Source organism: Canis lupus, chromosome 1 (assembly GCF_003254725.2).
Source record: "Canis lupus dingo isolate Sandy chromosome 1, ASM325472v2, whole genome shotgun sequence".
Lineage (NCBI taxonomy): Eukaryota > Metazoa > Chordata > Mammalia > Carnivora > Canidae > Canis > Canis lupus.
The window spans coordinates 103432024-103453392 of NC_064243.1; the positions used below are offsets into that span (position 1 = coordinate 103432024).

A 21369-nucleotide genomic window follows, 5' to 3' on the forward strand; every position below is an offset into this window, starting at 1 on the left:
GAGTCTGAAGGAGGAGGGGCTGGGGTTCAGGACTCCTGGTCTGAGGGATTTGGTGCTGGGGGCCCAAGTCCCTGAGTCTGAGGGAGGAGGAGCTGGGGTCCCACAGACTCCTGGTCTGAGGGAGGAGGCTGGGGGCCTGAACCCTTGGTCTGAGGGAGGAGGGGCTAGAAGCCCAATCCCTGGGGCAGAAGACTGGGGCCCAGATCCCTGGGTCTTGATGAATGGCAGAACTGATTCTGGTTTGGTGTCTTCAGCACCCCAGAGGTGAAAAGGGCAGGCGTCAGGGAGAAGCTGGGTGTCAGGGGTACTGGAACCAGAGTCACAGTCCTCGTCATCGAGTTTATTAGACAGGGCACCCCCGGGGGACCTTCCATGCAGTTTCAGCCCCCCCGGGGGCAGGGACGGGGACAGCCATGTGGAATGGCAGCAGGGCCTGATCTTCCCCCCCTTCACCCCCTCCCTCAGCCCTTGTGCAGACGGGCCAGGTGGGACCCACCTTCCACCACCTTCGTCTGTGGTCAGCTGCTCTGCTGCACCCGGCCCTGTCCACCCTGCTCTGGACGCGCACGGCGCCCTGTGTGGCTTGCATTGGAGCATGAGTTACCCTGGAATGTGACTGTGTGTGCAGCTCTCCCACCAGCCTGGGGCAGGGCCGGGGTACCAGAGGAACTCATCTGTGTCCTCAACATTGCCCAGCCCAGGACTGGGTACACAAGAGCCTTGGGAGATGTGCATCAGGTGACTTAAAAGGGTGGACAGATGGATGAAATGGGATGTGACACACAGACACGTCCCCCCACGCTGGGGAAGGTGCTCCCTTCAGAGCGCGCCTCCCTGTACATCCTACCTGGCCTCACTACCTGTCTCCTGACCAGCAGCTGTGAGATTATATGGCCAAGCTCCTGGAAAGAGTGACACCTGTTCCTTCCTTCCCCCACTGGGACTTCCCCAACCTTAACGGGACCTAAAGGGGCACCAGAGTGTTCTGAGCAGACAAGGCTCCATGCAGTACACTGCCTGTCTCCTGAATCCTTCTTCCCCTTCTCACCCGGCTTTGCCCACCTGCACTGAGATGCAGGATTATCTTCCATCCTGTTGCTCTCTTTTCCCAGAAAGGGTATGAACTTTCTTTGGAATGAAAGCTCTCGTTATTTTCATGCAAAAAACATGGCTCGCACCTTTTTCTTTCTCCATCCACACAAGCAGGGCTCTGGTCCCTACCATTGCACTGAAATGACCTCTCACCAGGTCAAACCTTGCTGTCCTCTGGCTCTTGGGCTCTCTGTCCAGTTCTCAGCACCTCTGGCTACTTCCTCCTGGCCTCTGCCTACCTCGTGGTCATCCCCTGTGACTCCCTCTGATACATCCTCTTCTCCTCCGCCACGGATGTGGGTGAGGCTCCTGCCAGGGTCACTTCCCTGCCAGCATTCTCCTCCTAGGTCACCTCATCCAGCCCCATGGCTTTCAATTCTCCTATATGCTGATGTTTCCAAAACTTACATTTCCAGCCATGGCTTCTCCCCGAAGCTCACATATCCGCTAGTTACCGGATACCCCGCCTTGCTTTCTGGCAGGCATCTACAACTTGACGTGTCCAAAGGAGGACTTGGTCCCTCCCGCCCAAATCCTGATCCCTTGCTCCGGGTGCCCTTCCAGGCAACACACTGCAGCTTGGTGCTGCGCAAGCCTAAGAGTTCCTCTTTCCGTCACTCTAGCTTCTCACTTCGTGTCCTGCTGCCTGCGCTCCACTTACCCCTGGACCCACAGGGTTCAGCCCCCAAACCCCCAGACCTGTTCCTCCACTTCTCTCCATCCTCACCAACTCCACTTTGGTCCAGGCCACCATCAGCCCGGAGAGGACAAGGACACCAGCCCCTAACTCTTTGTTTCCACTTTTTACTCATAATGTAGTCTCAGCACAACTATACAGTGCTGTTATTTTGTTGTTGTTGTTAAAAATAAAAATATGATATCATGCCTGTGCTCAAAACCCTCCGAAGGCTTCACATGAGATCTAGAAAAATGTAAATTTCTTACCAGGACCACCCAATGGGCGCTCAGCCTACACTCTGTCCTCACCCAGGTTTGCTCACCCCATTATTGTGCCTGCAACGGGGGCTCCTCCCAAACCCGTGACTCCCACAGAGCTTTTATACTGCCTTTGGTGGCCTGAGTGCTTGTCCTGTCCCTTCTTTCCTTGTCACAAGTCCCATATCTGTTCAAACGTTGCCACTGTGGGGAGGTCTTCTTGGGACACCTCATCTAAAGCCATCTCTGCCCCATAACTGTTCACCGTCACCACATCCTGCCTAGTGTTAAAGCACTTCTCAGTAACTGAAATGTTTCTTATTTGTCTGTCCTGGGCTTCGAGAAGAGCAGGACCTTGACCATCTGCCCACTGCCATGTTCGAGGCCCGGCCTGGGTCCCGACCAGGTTGGCACTCAATAAATACTTCTCGAATACTAATACTGAAAACAAACAAAAGAAGTGGGTCGTTCTTATCCTGTCCGTTGTGCTTGCTTCCAAGTCTCCAGGGTTCCCTCTGGGCAGATCTCTGAATCTTTCTCCATCTCTGCCTCTCCGACACTATGCGGTCTTGTGTGTCTCTGAGACATCTCTCCTCTGATTTGTGCACCTCTGCTCCCTCTCTGCCCCTCTTCTTGTCCTCTCTGGGGTCACCCACAGTGTCTTCAACTTTTCCTATTTTTGTAAGTCTCCCAGTTTTGGTTCTCTTATGTCCTCATCCTTCTTCCCCTCCCTTTCCTCCCCCAGCTCCTTCTTCCCATTGCCCCTCCTCCCCAACTCCCCCTGCCTTGTACCCATCCTCCACCTCTTTCTAGCTCTCTGGCCTTTGGACTCTAGAATCCACTCCCCCCACCAGTTCTACCCCCTCCTCCACCAAAGAATCTCCCCTCCTACCCAACTTGTCTCTTCTGGCTCTGCCTCTCTTCGCCCTGTCTCTCCATTTAGCATCACTCAGTGCTCCTGTCTTGTATTCCTTCCCCCACATTTTCTACCCACGCTCCCTGAAACTGCCCCCAGGGGATTCCTCCCTGGTCCCTTGCCCTCCAGGCTCTCCCCATTTCTTGTCCACCCACAGGGCCCCTGAGGGGACCTCCCAACACCCAGTCAAAGCCCATCCCCCCTCTGCTCTGCCCCTTTCTGCTGCCTCACGTCACTAGGGCAGAGGCTACCAAAGCCCCTGTACCACCTTCCTTCCCATCTGTGTCTGCAGTTGTCTCCCCACCAGACTGGGGGCCCTAGAGGGCAGGGCAGGGTCTGAGGCATCTCCAACCCCCAGCATCACCAGGCACAGGGCCTGGCACACAGGAGACCTTGGGGAATATTTACTGAGCAAATGAAGGGACGGCCACTATGCACCGCCCCTTCTGAATCTTCACTGGCCTTCAAAACCATCCCCCACCACCCCCACAGCCCTTGCTTTGCTCACCTACAACCTTCTTCTCCCCTATCCCACAGCATCAGCCCCGTTGACCACTTTCCCAAGTGGCTCCTTCTAACACCCACATCGGGTCCTGCACTTCTGCTGCTCAAAACTCTCCTGTCTCTCCTCACTAGCCTCAGAACAAAGTCCAAACTCCTGAGCCCAGAACTCCAGCACCTTTCAACTAGGTTAGGTTCTGCCCAAACCTCCCACCCTCACCCTGTCCTCTGGGGTCCCAGAACTGTGAAGCCTGTCCCAAATACAGCACGCTATGCCACTCCCCCTGGCCTTTGCCTGAGTCACCCCCTTCATCACTCAGCAGATTCCTATGCATTCTTTTTAAACCTTGGCTGGGCATTGTTCTCCAGAAAGTTTCCCTGAGTACAGCCCACTCCTGGAGCTCGGTTACTCTGTTCTCTGGTCAGGGAGTCCACCATGGTCCCTGTCAAGCACCAGTAGCCCTGCCTGGATTGCAGTTTTTGACTCCTCTTCCTCGAGAGCAGGGTTAAGGTCTGTTTCATCCCTAGGGGATCCTGATTCCAACACACTGCCTGATATGGTGCCAGAGGCACAAAAACGTCAATGAGTGAACGGCTGAATGAATGAATGAATGAATGAACACAAATGCCTAAGTCCCACAGAGCTTCTCTTGCACACCAGACACCGGGCCTGTGCTTCAGTGTTTTATGTGATTATCTGCTTCCTCCCGGGGAATGTGGGTTTCAAGGGCCAGTGCCTGTATTTGATGCTGAATTTCAGCCTGTCTCTGCCTTTCAGCCTCTCTCATCTTTGATTTCCTGCCTCCCTTTTGTACCCTATTCACATTATGCTTCTGTGTAAAGCCATTCTGTGGCTCCCTGCTGCCCTCGGAATGAAATCCAAACTCCTGACCTAACCTACAAGTCCCTGGGCAGTCTGGCTCTGTCTACATCTCCAGCTTTGTATTGTCCCATCTGCACCTGCCTCACTACACTTTAGCCCTCCCTGGAAGCTCTTCCTGCCCCAGGGCCTTTGCATATGCTGTTCTCTGGCTGAGACACTTCCCCCAGCTTCACTTGGCTGATGTCTGGTCATCATCCTTTCAATGTCAGCTAAAATATTCCTTCCTTTTAAACTGGGTTACACCTCCCTGACAGAGCATTTCGGATTTCTCTTGTGTCTGAACTGTTACTTGCTGTTTGTATATACTAGTTGCTGTTTGACTAATGTCTGTCTCCTGCACAAGATGCAAACTCTATGAGGACATTGAGGACCCCGTCTGCAGGCTCCCTTCTGTAGGCTCGGGATCCAGCACAATGCCTAGTGCTTATGTACACAAATACATTTCAAATAATGAATGAACGAGTCACACTCAATGCCCGTGATGTTCCCTCCCTGGGGCCTTCCTGGTACACAACAGGCACTTAATAAACCTTTGTGGAATAATGAATGAAAATGAATGAATGCCCACGTCCATTCCTTGTTACTTTGCCTTTCCGCAAGCCTCCTCTTTACCTTTCCGCCTCTTTACATAGGGCATATATATAGTTTGTAGGTAGAACTATATATTCGTGTGTTAAGCGCCCCTCTCCAGGAGTTGGGCTGGGCTGGGAGTCCCTCCCTCCCCCCGCCCCGCCCCCACATGCACACAGCAAAACATTAAAAAGAAAACATCTCAAAACTGCAAAAAAACTCCACAGCCCTCCCCCTCCCCCCATCCCACAAAAAAAATAAAACACGACGCCCCCTCCCAACGGCCCCCTCCCTGGGGGGTCCCCGAGCCGAGCGCGGGGCGCGGGGGAAGGCTAAGCAGTCTCCAGCGCGCTCGCGGGGAGGGAGGGGCGCCCCCGCCCCCCCTCCCGGCAGCCTCGTTGCACGCGCGCCCGCGCACGCGCCCCGGACACGCCCCCTCGGCGCCCCACGACGCGCCCCTACACCGGCGTGGTTTTCCTGTTGAGCGTGTTGGTGTTGGAGGCGGCGGCCTCCTTGGCCAGGGTCCCGGGGGCCGGCGCGGCGGGCGCGGGCGGGGCGGGCGCGGGCGCGGCGGGCGGCCCGGTGACCGTGACCGTGACGCCGCCGCCCGCCTCCTTGGGGAAGGCGTTGTGCAGCGTGAGGAAGCCGGGCGCCCCCCCGCGGTCCCGCTCGGCGCCCGCCCCGCCGCCGCCCGCGCCCGCGCCCGCGCCCGCGCCCGCGCCCCCGTACGCCGCCGCCCCGCCGCCGCCGCCGCCGCCGCCGCCGCCGCCGCCGCCGCCGCCGCCGCCGCCGCCGGCCCCCGCCAGCCCCGCAGCCACGCTGCCCTTGGACGGGTCGCGGCTGAGCGTGTACATGGAGATGTCCGTGGAGGCGAAGCCCGGGCCCCCGGCGCCGCCGGGAGATGCGTCCCGCGACGGCGACGGCTCGCTGGAGCGGGAGCTAGAGCGGGAGCGGCGGCGGTAGCGGAAGCGGTAACTGGGCAGACGGAGGATGGCCGAGGGGCCGCTCCCGCCACTGCCGCCCGCGCCCCCGCCGGCCTTGAGCAGGTCCGAGCGAGACTGGCAGTGCGCCTCGCGGCTGCGCTCGATGTAGATGTTGACGGCCAGCACGCCGATCACCTCGGCCAGGATGAACGACAGCCCGCCGAAGTAGAAGGACCAGCCGTACGAGTAGTGGTTCTTCTTCTCCTCGTCCCGCTTCGGGCCCGGCTCGCCCGCGTTGGCCGAGATGTACACGATCACGCCGATGATGTTGCTCAGGCCTGGGCGGGGGACGGTCAGACGCGAGCCTGGAGGCCACCCCGGCCCCGCCCCCGCCCGGCCCCGGCCCGCCCCGCGGTCCCGCCCCGCGGGTCAGAGCTGGGGCCCGGGGGCTCCAAACACCTCCACAGCCGGCCCAGGCCGTGCCCGAAAGGGTAGTCTAGGCTCCACCCCCGGGTGGTGGAAGCCCCACCAATGCCTCCTGCCACGTCCCAGGTACTCCAAACTCCTCCCTAGCCGATCCAGTCGGAGCCCCAGGCGGGCCTAAGCTCCAGCTCCAGGTGGCACAGGCCACGCCCCAAATGCTCCCTGTCCCGCCCTGAATGGTCCACGTCCCACCCGAGACGGTCTCAACTCCTCTACAGCTGGCCCAGTCCCGCCCCACTCGGGTCTGAGCTTCAACCCAGGGTGGTGAAAGCCCCGCCCCCAAGTGATCCTTGCCCCCCCCATACGTCCTAGGTGCTCCAAACTCCTCACCAGCTGGCCTAGACCCCACCTCACACTTGGTCTAAGCTCCACCCCTGGGTGGTGTAAGCCCCGCTCCAAATGCTCCCCATCCCACCTCAGCTGATCTAAACTCCTCCCCAGCTGGCTCAGGCCCCGCCCCATGTTGGTCTAAGCTCCACCCACGTGTGGTCTAGCCCCCTTCTTATGCTCCTTGTCCTGGCCTGGGTGGTCCTGGTCTCGTACCAGGTGTTCTAAACTCCTCCGTGGCTAATCCAGCCCTGCCCCAAGATAGCATAGTCGGACTACCCGCCCCCCTCATGGTCCAGGCCCTAGCTGGCCCAGACCTTGTCACGGACAGCCTAAAGCCCTTCCCACTTGATCTAGGCCCCCTCCTAAATGGCCGAAGTCCCACTCCCAGCTAGCCCAGGCCCCACCTCCACCGGTCTGGTCTAAACCCGGACCCCGCTGGTCCAAATCCTGTTCGGTATGGTCTAAACCCTGACCGTGATGAGTGATCCCCGCCTGGGTTTCCAAGCCCTACCCTGACTAGTCCAACTCAATCCTTGACGTTATAAACCTGGGCTTTCTCCCGGGTCCCACACTCGTTTCAACCCTATTAATGTGGAAATGTCGCTCTGATTCTCCAGGCTGGGTCCCTTGCTGATCTAAACTGTTCCTTCCGGCACCTGGGTGGCTCAGTGGTTGAGCATCTGCCTTTGGTGCAGGTCATGATCCCAGGTCCTGGGATGGAGTCCAGCATCAGGCTCACCTCAGGGAGCCTGCTTCTCCCTCTGCCTATGTCTCTGTCTCTCTGTGTCTCTCATGAATAAATAAATAAAATCTTTTTAAAAACCCAAAAATTAAAAAAAAAAAAAACCACCTCTTCTTTCATGACATCAATCCAGACTGGTCATCTAGTCTAGGCCCACCCCTGCTGGTCTAAAATTTGCCCTCACTAGATGGGGTCCCCCTTGTACCCTAACCCCACCTCCCTGCCGGTCCAGACGCGGCTTCCCTGCTTGTTCCCCCGTCTTTGAGTCTGGGGATGGCTCAAACCCATCTCCAGAGCACCCCTTGCTCTTTATGCTAAATCCTCCTCCTTCTCCGGACTCCGCCCCCTGGAATTTCCCAGCACTACTCATTTCTTGTAGAAAAGCAGGGAAGAGGGGTGCGGGGGAGGGCACTGTGGGGAAACCTCACTTGAAGTTGGTCTGGATGGTTTCCCAGCACCAGCCTCCTCTTGGAACGGCAGGGGTTCACGAGGCCCCGCCCCCTAAAACAAGTTCCTCCCTCCTTCTGCGGCCAAATCACTTTCTCCCTCTTCTATCTTCAAGACCTCAATTGTCTCGAGGCCCCACCCCTCCCAAGCCCCGCTCTTCCAGTCTGCGGAACCGCGGGCTTTGGAACCTAAGCTCCCGCATCCCGGATAGCGCGCTACACACCTGTCAGGGGTTTAGATCCCCCCGAAGACCGCGCCAAGGCGTCACCTACCTTGCCCAGAGGGTGGCGATGGAGCTTAGGAAGAACCCGGGAAGGCTCCAGACCCCAGCAGGCGCCTGGGGCAGGATGGCTCTGCAAACGCGCAGGCACGAGCGCGCGCGCACACACACCACACACACACACACACACACACACACACGTGCGCCGGCTTAGGTGGGCCGCCCCAGAAGGCCGCCCCCTCCCTCTGCCTCTCACCTGCTGCCACGAACAGGATCCCTGCTCCCAGAATGATGTTCCTTTTGGACTTATAGACCCGGGAGGCGGCCACGCACACACCCCCGAGCAGCAGCAGGATGGCGCTGAGGATGGGGAAGATGCTGGAGGCCCGGACCACTCCTGCGAGGGAGAGGAGGAGGAGGGAAGGGTGGGAGCCAGGGCGTCAGGTGCGGCCCTTTCCGCCCCTCGCGCGCTGCGCCTCTGCCCGCTTTCGTCTCCGCTCCTCTCCCTAGAATCCTCCGGTTCCCCCGCTCTGCCTGTGTTCTGCCCATTTCATTTTTTGTTTCCTTCTCTCTCCTCTTTAAAATGTCTCTATTTTTCTGTCTGATCTCCTCTCCTCTCCCGCCTTTTTCTTCTTCCTCTTTCTTCTTCCTCGGCTTATTTTTTTCTCTCTCCCGGCACACTTTTCCTTTTTATTTCTTAAAATCACTTTTCCCCTGAACTTCAGTGGACCCTCCCTCTTTTTCTCTTTTTCCTTCTCCTCTCCGTATTTTGTTCCTTCCTCTACATCTATCAAGTCTCCCAATATCTCATTCACCCCCTTTCTGCCTCGCTTCATCTAGCTGTCTGCGCCCCACCCCCTATCCTTCTGCCTGGCTCCATCTATTGCTCTGGGCTTAGCTAATGTGAGTGTGGCTGTCTGTCTGTCCGTCTTTCCCTCTGCAATCCTTGCCACCCACCGTCCAGACCCCAGCAAACGGATTTTGCGATTTCTGAGCCCCGCTGAGGCCGCAGCCAATCAGCATCCAGGATTTGCCGCGTTCTCGGGATGGCTACCAATCGCACCGCCGGCTTCCCCAGCCAGCTCCTGAGAGTGCCCAGTCCGCGCTGCAGGTGGCCTCACAGCCCCGGGCGCAGTGGCCAATCACAGCCCAGAAACCGACAACCAGTCACGGAGCGGTGACTCTGCGAGCCCGGGCAGCAAGGCGCCCAACCACCTCCCGGATACCCCCCCAACCTCAACCCGCCCCAAGGTGAGAGGAGGAGGCGGGTGAGGGATCACCGAACCAATTGGGGTCCAGAGGATCTCAGCATCTGGATGTGGATTTGCTGGCAAGCGCATCCCTGAGCGTCCATCTAGGTGCCTCTCTCCACTGTCCGCGCCCCGGCCCCCCGCCCTGGGCCCAGCAGTCTCCCCCACCCCACTCTGACTCAGACCCCCACGTACGGAGCAGATACTCCGCGCTGTCATGGTCATAGTCCGTGTCCTCCGGGAAATGGTTGATCTTCACGCAGACGCCTCTTTTCAACCCTGGAGGGGGATGGGGGTGATGGTGGGGGGGACTTAAGAGTTGGGGGAACCCCCAATGAGAGAAGACCCCCCCCTTACCCAAACCTCTCCTCTTTTGGGGCCTATTGGGAGGTGGGAAATCCTGACTCCTGAGCCTGTCAACATCTGGGACAAACTTTAAGCTTCTCTGGCCTCGGTTTTCCCAACAGTTAAAAAAAAGAAAGGAAAAAGGAAAAGAAAACAAAAAGAAAAACCCATGCAATAGTCACTAAAAGGCCACAAAGACCTTTGCCCTGTAACCCGGGCTAGGACACTCCACATCTCTGGCTTTGTTTCCCCCGCTATAAGGGAAAAAAAAAAAAAAAAAAAAAAAAGGCGCTGGTTTCAGCAATGTCAGGGCGCTCTGCAACTCTGAACTCGTCAACCGGTCTGAAAATGCGTGGGAAACGAAGGCGCGCACAGAAGGCGAGGACTACATTTCCCATGAGGCCCATGACTTGTAGAGTTCAATTGTGAGTGCAGCCCGAGTGGACCATGGGAGTTGTAGTCTCTTCAGTTCTGCCTATAGGAAGAGGGATTCCCAGTCTCTTACCTGGAATTCTCTGGAAGGAGATGGAGTGGCTGGAGCAAGTAGAGGCATGCGAGGAGGTATACCTCTAGGCGTCATGCAGTCTTACCCCCTTCTTCCATCCCAGAATCCTCACATTCTCACACCCTTTGGGGAACCCATCTTCTCACTTTTGGGGACAGTTCCTATTCTACTATCTCTACCATATAACTGGAGATTGAGATGTAAATAAATATAAATATAAATACATTTAGTTTCCTCGATTCTCCAGGCTCCTTCCAACCTGCAGGGTTTTGCCCATGCTGTGGATTCCGTTCACATTCTTCACTGATGAAAAACTTACCCTGCAAGTGGGCAGCTCACAGGGTACCTGCTTGAGGAAGCTTTCCCTGTGCACCCACGTGCACACACCTCCCACCAAAGTTGGGTCAGTTTCGCCCTCCAGAGTGGAGCAGCAACCTGTGGTAACCCCTACCCTTTGTGTGTTGGGGGCGGGGGGAGTGCATAGGGTTGCTTTAGGAGTTTCTTCTTCCTCAGCAAGCTGGGAGTTCCTGCTGCGGGAAGGCATGGAGTCTGATTCCTCTGTATGTCCCTAGCATTGCCTGGCACAAAGGAGGCCTTCAGAAATGGATGTTGAATAAATGAATGAAATTAGGAATGAATAGAGGGATAGCAGAAGGGGAGATTGGAGACAGAAGATGACAGGGAAAGTAACGGGGATAAAGGAAAGGATTGGGAAGAAGGAATATAAGGCAGTGAGTGATTCCACTAACAGCTAACACTTGCTAAGTGCTTCCTAGGTGGATTAACTCATCCAGAGCTCCCAAGAGTCCCATGAAATAGATAATGTTATTGGTGTTGTGCAGTGGCCAAGCGTTGGGAATAAGACTCACACTGCTTGATAATAAAACCCAACTCCATCATGTCCTGATTCTGTGACCTTGTTGGTGTTACTTAGGCGAATTTGCTTCAGTCCTTTAACCTATAGAAAGTGGATAGTAGGGCCTACGTCATGGGGTTGTTGTGAGGATTGATTCCAGGTAAAGAGATTTAGCACTTTGCCTAGAACATAATGAAGTGCTCAACTGATATCAGTGGAGCTACCCATTGTCCAGATGAGAAAGCAGAGGCACAGAAGGGATTAATCAATGCACAGCTAATGTGTGGTGGAAGCAGAAATAAAATACACAGCAGTTTGCCCTATTGGAATATAAGATTATGGGCTGTTCACCACTGTATTCCAAACATGTAGAACAATGTCTAGCACTTAGTAAGTGCTTAATAAATATTTTTATGAGAGCATGATTGAATGAGTCAAGCACATGAAAAGATGCAAGACATCACTAGCCATTAGGGAAATCCAAATGAAAACCACAATGAGATAACACCTCACACCCAGTAGGATGGCTACCATAAAAAGAAAGCAAAACAGAAAATAACAAGCATTTGACAAGGATGTGGAGAAACTGGAACCCTTGTGCGCTGTTGGTGGGGTTGTAAAATGGTGCAGCTGTTACCATTCTAAAAATTAATTAATTTTTTAAAAAGTTTTAAAATAAAAAATGTTACTAGATGACCCAGCAATTCCACTTCTGGGTATACACTCAAGAGAATCCAAAGCAAGTTCTCTATGAAACACATGCACACTCATTTTCATAGCAGTATTTTTCACAACAGCTGAAAACAACCCAAGTGTCTGTTAGTGAATGAACAGATAAACAGAATGTGGTCTATACATACAATGGAATATTGTTCAGCCTTAAAAAAGTAAGGGAATTCTGGCATTTTTTTTAAATGAATGAATGACTGATTATACACCTCTCAAGGGCAAACTCTTATCCATCAGCACATCCTTTATGGTGTGGTCGGTAAACCTGTGGGTTCAAGTTCTCTCCTTTATTGAATGGGATCACAGTACTTCTCTCAAAACATTAACCATAATTAAATGAGATTGAGCATATAAAGTGCAAGGCACATAGACCCCCCCTCAAGAGATTAGTGTTGATAGCAGTCATGATAACTAACACCTCCTGAGCACTAACCACACGCCAGGCACCTCTCCGAGCATTTGACAGGTGTTAATGCACTGGGTAACTATGGCAAACTTAGGGATACAGAAAACTGAGTAGAGTTGAGTAGAGTTGGAAGACACTCAGGCCCATGTAGATGACAAGTCATAGGGAGTAGATTCAGTGTAGCTGGGCTTCGGAGGTGAGCATATTTAAGGCAGTGGAGTAAGGTGGCTATGGTAGCCATGAGCATGGTCCCTGGAATCAAATTCTCTGGACTCATGCCAGGACTGCCACTTCCCAGCTGTGTGGCTTTGGGGACTTGAATGCTCCCCAGCCTCAGCTTCTTCATTTGGCAACTGAGGATAATATGACCTCATAGGGTCTGATAAGAGTTCAATGAAACAGAGACCAGTGCAGAATACGAGGGGACTATGCAACATGCTTCTGTGTATTATCTGACCTGACTAGGCTGAGCCAGGAGCTTATTATGTCCAGGGATAGCAGCGATGTGTCCCTGGGTCTCCCCAGAGCCTGCCTAGCACAGACCTGAGTAGGTGGGAGTGGAGGGAAGTGTGTGCAGCAGTGAGGATGCACGTGGAAGTGAATTCCAGCCCATCCTGCTCCTCACATGCTGGCTGGCCATGTGGCTGACTCCCTTCCTTTTCTGGCCATCAGCTTCCCTCTCAAACCGCTCCTTCACCCAGCACAACTGGGAGGACAATTGGGAGGATTTGGTGAGATGAGACATGCAAAGTCCTGGGGCACCTGGGTGGCTCAGTGGTTGAGCATCTGCCTTCTGCCTTCGGCTCAGGTCATGATTCCAGGGTCCTGGGACGTGGTCCCGCATTGGGGTCTCTGCAGGGAGCCTGCTTCTCCCTCTGCCTATGTGTCTGCCTCTCTCTGTGTTGTCTCTCATGAATAAATGAATAAAATCTTTAAGAAAAAAAGAATGCAAAAGTCCTGAGCACAGAGGCTTTAGATAACCGGCTTGACTAAATGGAGCTGTGAGTCCAGGGTCTTGATTCCTGAGGAGGGGGCTACACCCACATGGATGCCACCAGCCTCAGGTGGCTTTTGGGCACTTGAAACGTGACAATTGAGATGAGGTATAAGCGTAAGAAACTCACTGAATTTCAGACATAGTACGAAAAAATGCATACTATTCCATCAATAATTTTTATATTGATTACATATTAAAATGATAATATTCTGGCTATGCTTGGTTAAATAAAAGATATTATTAGCCTTTATATTGATTTTTTATATTGTATAAATTCTATGTATTAAACTATATTCAATGAACCTTCTCCTTTTTCCTTGTTTGAATGTAGCTACTGGAAAAATTTAAATCATACACGTGGTTTGTGTGATGTTTCTTTTGGGCAGTGCTGGGTAGGAGGCTGGGATTTCTGGGCTCTCGAGGAAGGGGGAGCTCAGGGCAGTCACCTGAATTCTGAATAATTAGAACAACAACAACAAAATAGAAATGACATAATCTAGCTCTCGCTCTGTGCCTGTTAGTCTTTTAAATGCCTTACAGTTTCAGCTCATTGAATCCACACACAATCCCTGCAGGTTAGGGGCTATTGCCATCCCCAATCCTCAGATAATGGAAACAAGGCACAGAAAGCTTAAATGTGTGGCCCGAGGTCACCCGGCTGTGCAGGAAGTAAACCCAATTCCAATGGGTCTTGTCCCAAAGTCTGTGTCTCAGTCACTCCATCTACTGCATCTGTTGTGGCAACTCACAGGGACATGAGGATGGAACCTGAAAACCCCAGGGACACAGTGCCCTTCAGGAGGCAATGGCTCAGGGGTCTCGGTTTCTACATTCCTGCGTCCCTTATGGGCTGCAGGCAGGTGGATACATTGCTTCATTCTCCTAGGAAATAAAACAGACCTGGATTCAAATCCAGACTCTACTACCTATCAGTTGTGTGACCTTGAGAAAGTCACTTCACTTTGTCTGAGCCTTTGCTTCCATCTCTAGAAGGAGGAGATAATAGTGGTGCATATTACACAAGGCCACTGTGCACATTCTGCAGCACATACAGGACAATTACAATAATCAGGAAGCCGGCCTTCATTTCCACCCTCCTGACAACATTTCCTTTGGCTTCCCGGATACCCACTTACCTCATTTTCCCTAACTCTCATGGCTCCTGCTTTCTGAGCTCTTTTTGGTGGGTTCTCTCATCTCTCTTTTAATAATGGACTAGCTAAGGTTGTTCAACTAATTGTTTGGTATGTTTCTCTCTTTGCATTCTCTAGGTGACCTCATTCATCCATATGCAATGACACCCCCCCAATTTGTATCTGCAGCCCAGACTGTCCCCTGAACTCTGGCCTCATACATCATATTGCTCACAGCCTAGATCAGGGGCCAGCAAACTACAACCCGTGGGCCAGACCCAGCCTGCCAAATCCAGTGAAGAATGGGTTTTACATTTCCTAAGTGATTGAAAAAAATATCAAATGAGAGTATTTCATGGCACATGAGAAAGATACAGAATTCAAATATCGGTGTCTGAACACGAGTTTAACTGGAACACAGCCACGCTCATTCACTCATGTGTTGTCTTTGGTTGTTTTCAGGAGTGACTGTGACAGGGACAGGTCCACAAAGCCTAAAATATTGACTGCATGGCACTTTTCTATGTCCTAGGTGATATCCCTAATAGGCATCCTAAATTTAACGTGTCCAAAACTGAGCTCATGATATCTCTCCTCACAATAAATTAGACCAAGGAAAATAAAATAAAAAGTCCACCGTGCCATCCTCCAGATGCCCCCTGCATCCCCACCCCTGCCATTCTCAGGCACTCAGGCCACAGCCTTGGGAGAAGTGACTCTCAACCGGGGGGGGCGAATTTATTCCCAGACTAGAGACACTTGACAATTTTGGTTGTCACGACTTGGGGACTGCTCCTGGCATGGAGGCCAGGATGCTGCCAGGCACCGTACGACGCTCAGGCTGGCCCCCACGGCACAGAACTATCTGTGCCATGTCAACAGTACTGAGGTTGAAAGATGCTGTTTTAGAGACACCCTGACTCCAATCTCTCTCACATCCCGTAGCCACCCTGCCAGCAATACCAGCAATCCCCACTGCCACTGTAGCTTTGGGACACACCCTGAATTCAAGTCACTTCTCCAGCTCTCCTGCTCCCAACCGCAGACTGGCCACGGCCTATTGTCCCTCTTGCCTGTCCCTTTAGTCCTATCCACAGAATGAGAGCACTCCTGTCCGCAATGCAAGTCAGCTCTTTCTACACCTCGGCTCAGCTCAGGAACTCTGGACAGGAGAGTTGCATTCCAGCTCCAGCACCTAGAATGTGTGAAATCAGGGCCTGTTCTCTCTCGGATTACACTTCCCACCACGTCCCCCTCGTTCATTCTGCCAGTGGCCAGACACACAGGCTCCCACCTCAGGGCCTTCATGGTAGCTGTGACTTTCCTCCAGGGAGCCACATGGCTCCCTCTCTCACTTCCTTCAGACCTCCACTCTGAGATCACCGGCCCAGTGAAACCCAACCTAGTCTCCTCACCTGCAACTTCACACATGTGTCCCAACGCATTCCATCTTCTCCCCTGTCCTTCTTAGCACCTAGTGCCAGCTAACACCCTGAAGGTTTTATTTACTTATCTTTCCTATTATTTGTCTCTCCCTCTTAAATATAACACACACAAAAACAGGGATCTTTTGTTTTTCACTGCCGTAGCCCTGCAATCAAAAACAGTCCTGGCGCATAGTATAAAGCCAATAAATGTTGGGCATATGGAAGGATGGATGGATGGATGAATGAATGAATGAATGAATGGCATTCTTATTATATGCCATACGCTGTCCTAGGGGTCTCAGGATGCAAGCCCCCACATGCGGCTGGTGCCTGGTGTTGGTCAGATCAGTGAATGGACATGGACTTGAATGCCCGCAGGAGGAAGGAAGTACCATAATGAAAGAGTGGACAGATAGGAGGCGATAGGGAGCAGAGGTGACTGTGGTGGACATGGAGACTGCATGCCTGATCTGAAGGAGCAGCTGCTGCTTGGACTGGCCAATCGTAGACCCTGTAGAATGAAGACCTGCGTTGTCAGATCTTCCACTAGTTCAAAAGAAGCCGGAAATCAGATTTTCAATGTGAAGTCTCCCTATTTTTAAATGTTGGCAACGGATTCAGATTTTGGTTTCAGTTTTAAACACTTGGAACACCAGACAAAGCATATCTGCACATCCCATCCTTCAGACCTGAGTTTTTGGCTCTGCCCCAGTCACAGCTGGGTGACCTTGGGCAAGTGGCTTAACCTCTCTGAGCCTTGGTTTCCTCATCCCCGCCAGGAGGGCATGCCTGGCCTCACAGGATTAAAGGAGACAATTGCACTCCTCACTCACCAGGAGTGCTCAGCAAAAGAGGAGGAAAGGATGGGAGAGACTGGATGGAGAGGAAGTGGAAGGATCTCGATCTTTTTGATGCTGGAGGAAATATCTGGGATTGCGTTGTTGCAGATGAGAGCTGTGAGGCTCTGTGTGGGAAGTAACAGATAGCCATCACACAGGGGACAGACCCCAGGTGGGCCTGGGACCCAGGTTTCCTGCCTCCAGCTCAGCTGCCCAGGGCTGTGCAAAGACGCAGCAAAGATGAGTGGGAGGGAGGAGGAGCTGGGGAGGGAGAGGGCAGCAGTGGGCAGGTGAGCACAGGGCGGGGGCAGAGAACTGGAGCCAGAAGGGGGGCTGCAAGATGGACAGCAGGACCCAAGGACAGTGCAGGGATGGAGGCTGCAAGAGGCAGTGGCCTTAGGGTCCCGGAGGGAGGTATTGGAGGAGGAGGGAGAGGCGGAAGGAGGTGTGAGTGAGGGAAGATGAAGTAAAGCCGTCCAAAGAACAGAGGAGGCCTAGGGCCGGCAGTGGAGGCTGGAGGACATCCTAACATCCTAACGGAGAGAGGGGGAGAAGCAAACATGACTGGAGTCAGAAGGAGGGAAGACAGGACAGCGTCAGGAGCTCTGACCAGACAGGGCACCATCATGACGTCTGGGGGATAAAGCCCCAAAGAGGAGGAAGAAGGGGCAGGGGAGCGAGGGGACTAGGGGACTAGGGTAGGGAGTCCGTGGAGAGAAGGTGAGAGGGGGCCTGAAGGAGGAGAGACTGCCCAGGAGAGGAGGGGGGGGTCCCCAGAAACGGTGAGAGGGAAGGAAGACGAATGCAGAGGGCTCCGTGGAGGGAGGAGGAGGCGAAGGGAGGGGTGGAAGGGCAGGGGGCTCCCAGGAGGCCGGACCAACGGGGCTGCGGAGGCCGGAGGGTCAGGGTGTGCAGAGGCCAGGGCAGTGTGCAGGGGCAAGGGGGATGCAGCGGGGATCGGGATCCGACGAGAGGGGAACGGGAGGGGGAGGAGTTAGAGGGAGAGGTCTAAGGGGCAGGAGGCGCCCAGGAGGCGCCCAGGAGGCGGACTGGGCCGCGGAGTGTATGGGGCGGGGCGAGGGGGTTGGGGGGGTCAGATAAGAGGGGACAGGGAAGGGGAGGGAAGCAGGTAGGAGGGGGAGGAGGAGGAGGTAGAGGGAGGGGTGGGAAGGGGCAGAGGGGGGTGCCCCCGGGAGGCCGGACTGGGCTGCGGAGGCAAGGGCAGAGGGCAGAGGGCAGATGTGCGGGGCGAGGGGGGACTCAGCGGGGCGGGATCCGACGGGAGGGGAGGGGAGGGGAGGGCGAGCAGCGAGCAGAGGGGGCCTCCGGGCCGCGGGGTCCGCAGGGGAGGAGGGGCGCGAGGCAGGGGCCCCCCGCACCCTACCTTCCAGGCAGCAGATCCTCCAGAGCCCCGAGTGCGTGAGGCCGCCCGGGTCCTTCTTCTCCGAGGAGCCGCTGCCCCCGCGGTGGGGCGGCGCGTCGTCGCTGGCGGTGAGGTTGGTGGTGTTGCAGATGAAGGCGCGCGTGTACAGCCAGTAGTCGGTGCTGATGGCGATGGTCATGAGGCCGAAGGCCGCGAAGGCGCCCACCGTGGTCAGCAGCACCTGCACCCCCTTCTCGCACCAGAGGCCTCGCTCTTCGTTCCAGCGTTTCAGCGACTCCAGCTTGACCACGGGCAGCCGGGGGGCCGCGGGCCACCACCGGGGCAGCGGGGGCGGGGCCGTGCCGGCGGCTGGGGGGGGCACAGCGCAGGCAGAAGTGGGGCCCGGGGCCTGCCGGGCTGGGCGGGGGGCGGCGAGGAGGAGGAGGAGGAGGAGGCGCGGCCCGGGCGGGGGTCAGAGGGCGGCCATGGTCGCCGGCTGGTGGGGGCGGGAGCAGATAAAGGAAGTCAAGAAAGACGGTGCCTCCCCCACCGCCCCCAACTCACGAAGATCCCCACTATCTCCTGGGCTGAAGGAACTCCTTCCACTCCGGCTCTCCCGGCCTCCCTCGCTCTGAAAAAGTCTCCCTCTGCCCAGGGCAGTCTTCCCACTAAATCCCACTGGGAGAGATCCACCCCCCCCTCCCACCACCGTGCCTGACACTGTAGACACTCCTCCTGTGCCCTCCCGCTCCTCCCCCTGGTCCTCACGTCTTCCCCACAGGGAAGGCCACCCCCCCACACACTTCCAGCCCCAGGGCTTCCTCCTTCTGGAGCTTCGTCCTCCTCCTCGGTCCTACAAGACCTCTAACCTGTAAGACCCCCATCACCATTCTCATCTCTTACAGTTCTGCTGGCTCCCATGTCCCCTGCAAGTTTCCCCTCCTCACCTACTGTGTCCTCTAGTCAAGAAAAATTTCTCAACCTCTCCTCAGCTAAGAAAAAAAAAAAAAAAGTCTTCCCATAGAATCCTTACTGTTTGCAGAACTAAGAACCACATGGTTACCACCACTACCATCCCCACCGCCCCACCGCCCCCCCATCTCTTCTAGAAAGGAACCCCCTTCCCCACTCAGACACCTCTGTCTCAACCTAAAACACATCTTGAAATCACCAAAAGATCTTAAAGATCAGGATACCTGATCTTCAGAACACCCCCACTGAGCCCTACCTGAGAAATTCTGATCTCAATGGTCTGGGGTGTGACCCCCAGCATTTAGGTTTTTGAAAGTTCCCTGGGGGTGGTTCTAATGGGCAACCACCACGTCTGGTTTCAAAAGAATGCCCCCATCTCCCTCGTACCCACTCTACAGCTTCCAACTGTCTCCCTTGGACCAACCCCCATCCCCTACTACATCTTGGACTCAAGCAAAATCCCCACCCTCTGCTTTGCTTAAAGAAGTCTTCCGAAATCTGGCCCCCACTGTCTCTACAACTTAGGCAAACTCGTCATAGCCATCACTTTCTCCTCCTCCATTAAGAAAAATTTCCTCCATGAGCTCCACAGAGGAGCTACTCCCAGGAATTCCTTTCCCCAGACCCTTAGTTCTTCCCCATTGAGAAATCTGATGTGTGACCAGGGAAACCCCCCACTCTGCCCAGCATCTCCTGCATCCCATTCCTCTGCCCTTCCACTTTCTCCCAATGCCTACAAACCCCGCAATTGCAATCGTAGCCCCGGTTCTGTTATCTCCATCACACCGATGAAACCCCCCCCAACACTAGATCTCCCCAACTCACTTGGACCTCCTACTCTCTTTGACTTAAAGAACTTCCCCCTACCCCCTTTCCTGGCTTCCCTTTTGTCAGCAAGAATCCCCTTCCTCCACCAACCTCTACTCATGAAGATTCCCTTCAGGAGCCTCCCCTCCAGCTACTCTTCTTGGGAACCCACCCAACTCCCCTTACTCTTTCACCTGTGCAGGAGCATGCTCTGCAGCCCTACTTTCTTCCCAATGTGAATGAAGCCCCCCATCATAGACAGTGCTCCTCAGAAAATTTTCATCCATGAGGCTACAAACTCTCTTATTAGTTAGGAATAATTCCCCCTCTGCAACCCCCATATCTGTTCATTCCCTCCCCAGAATCCCCACCACCACACCCCCAGCCTTGCCGTCTCCACCCCAACCCTCCTCCTTCCAGGCACCCGACCCTTAACAGCTTCCACCACTCACTGTTTCCTAGACTTCTGCCCCAAGCCCCCTGTTACAGTTCAGAGCCTGGAAGCCAACAGGAAACCACCCCCCAACTGGGTCCTAGTACCAGGGTGACCTTGGCCTTCTCCACCCTCATCAGCTGGCCCAGCCTGGGTCTGCTCCTACGAGGGGTGGCTGAGAAAGGTTGTCTATGGGGGGTGTCTCCATGGCAACTGGGCCTAGTGCCCCACACAAGTGTTCCCTCCCCCACCTCCACTAGCCTGCCCACATGCGCCCCAACCCGGCCCCATTCATCAGCCCGCTGGACCCTGACATCCCCCAACCCCATCCCTGGGTCTGGCCCCTTCCTCTCCAGACTCTCCTCTCCTCCTCTGCTGGCTTCTTCTCCCCCATCTGTGCCCCTTGCCACCGGCACAACCGCCTCCACTGTCCTAGCAAACCTCTGCTTCCACCCAGGGACTGAGCCCATGACCCCGAGGTGTACCCCTCCCCCTGATGGGCCCCCCACGACCCAGGATAAGCAGGGGAGAGAAACGGATGAGTGAGGGAAATTCTCCATCAAAAAAAGATTTGGAGATCTTTTCATTTTGTCGATTTGAGGGGCAATCTGTTTGGTTTTAGGGACTCTTCTTTTAGTCCATCTGTCAGCGGCAGCAAAGGAGGAGGGAGCAGGGGACCCCCAATTCTAAAGCTTCCGGATTTGAGAGGGGTCACCAGCCCTTCTCTCTCTGAAGGGACTGGCTCCTTCCTCCAGAATTAGGGGGGGTCACAGAACCTTCCTTCTACATCCACCCACCTCCGATTAATAAAAAGATCTGTCTCACCTCTGTTAACGATAGGTCAACTCTCCGATGCACTGGGGAGGGGACGATGAGCCCCCCTGTCTGCACCCCCCCAGGAAAACCCTTGTGGCTCCCAGTTCTCACTGCTCCCCCTCCCCCAGCAGCGAGGGACCCAGGCGTCCGACCTGGTTGGGGGGTGGAGATGAGGAGGCGTATGGGGAATGAGGGTGCTGAGGTGGGAGGGGGGCTGAGGGGCAGCTCTGAGCTCGCGCCCCAAGGGAGTGGGGGTCGGGATGGGAAAAAAAAGGTGAGGAGACAATTTGGTTCTCGTGTCGCTGGGTAAAGTGCGGAGCTGGAGGACGGGAGAGGGAGGGAGGAGGGAAGGAGGGGGAGGGGAGCCGCTGAGGATGGGGGAGCCACGGAGAGGAGGTGGGGGGAGGGAAAGGATTGGGGGGCAGGGTCTGGGTGGCAGAAGGAAGCT

At 55.0% G+C, this 21369-nt stretch overlaps 1 protein-coding gene across 1 annotated transcript; it reads right to left on the bottom strand.

Moving 5' to 3' along the window:
• Positions 1-325: 325 nt before the first annotated feature.
• Positions 326-18320, bottom strand: CACNG8 (calcium voltage-gated channel auxiliary subunit gamma 8). The gene is made up of 4 exons (XM_025421836.3): positions 17915-18320; positions 9489-9572; positions 8300-8440; positions 326-6159 (listed from the first exon to the last, which is right to left on the bottom strand). The coding sequence occupies exons 1-4, from the start codon at positions 18090-18092 to the stop codon at positions 5357-5359; spliced, it is 1206 nt and encodes a 401-aa protein (XP_025277621.3). The 5' UTR covers positions 18093-18320; the 3' UTR covers positions 326-5356.
• Positions 18321-21369: the final 3049 nt, after the last annotated feature.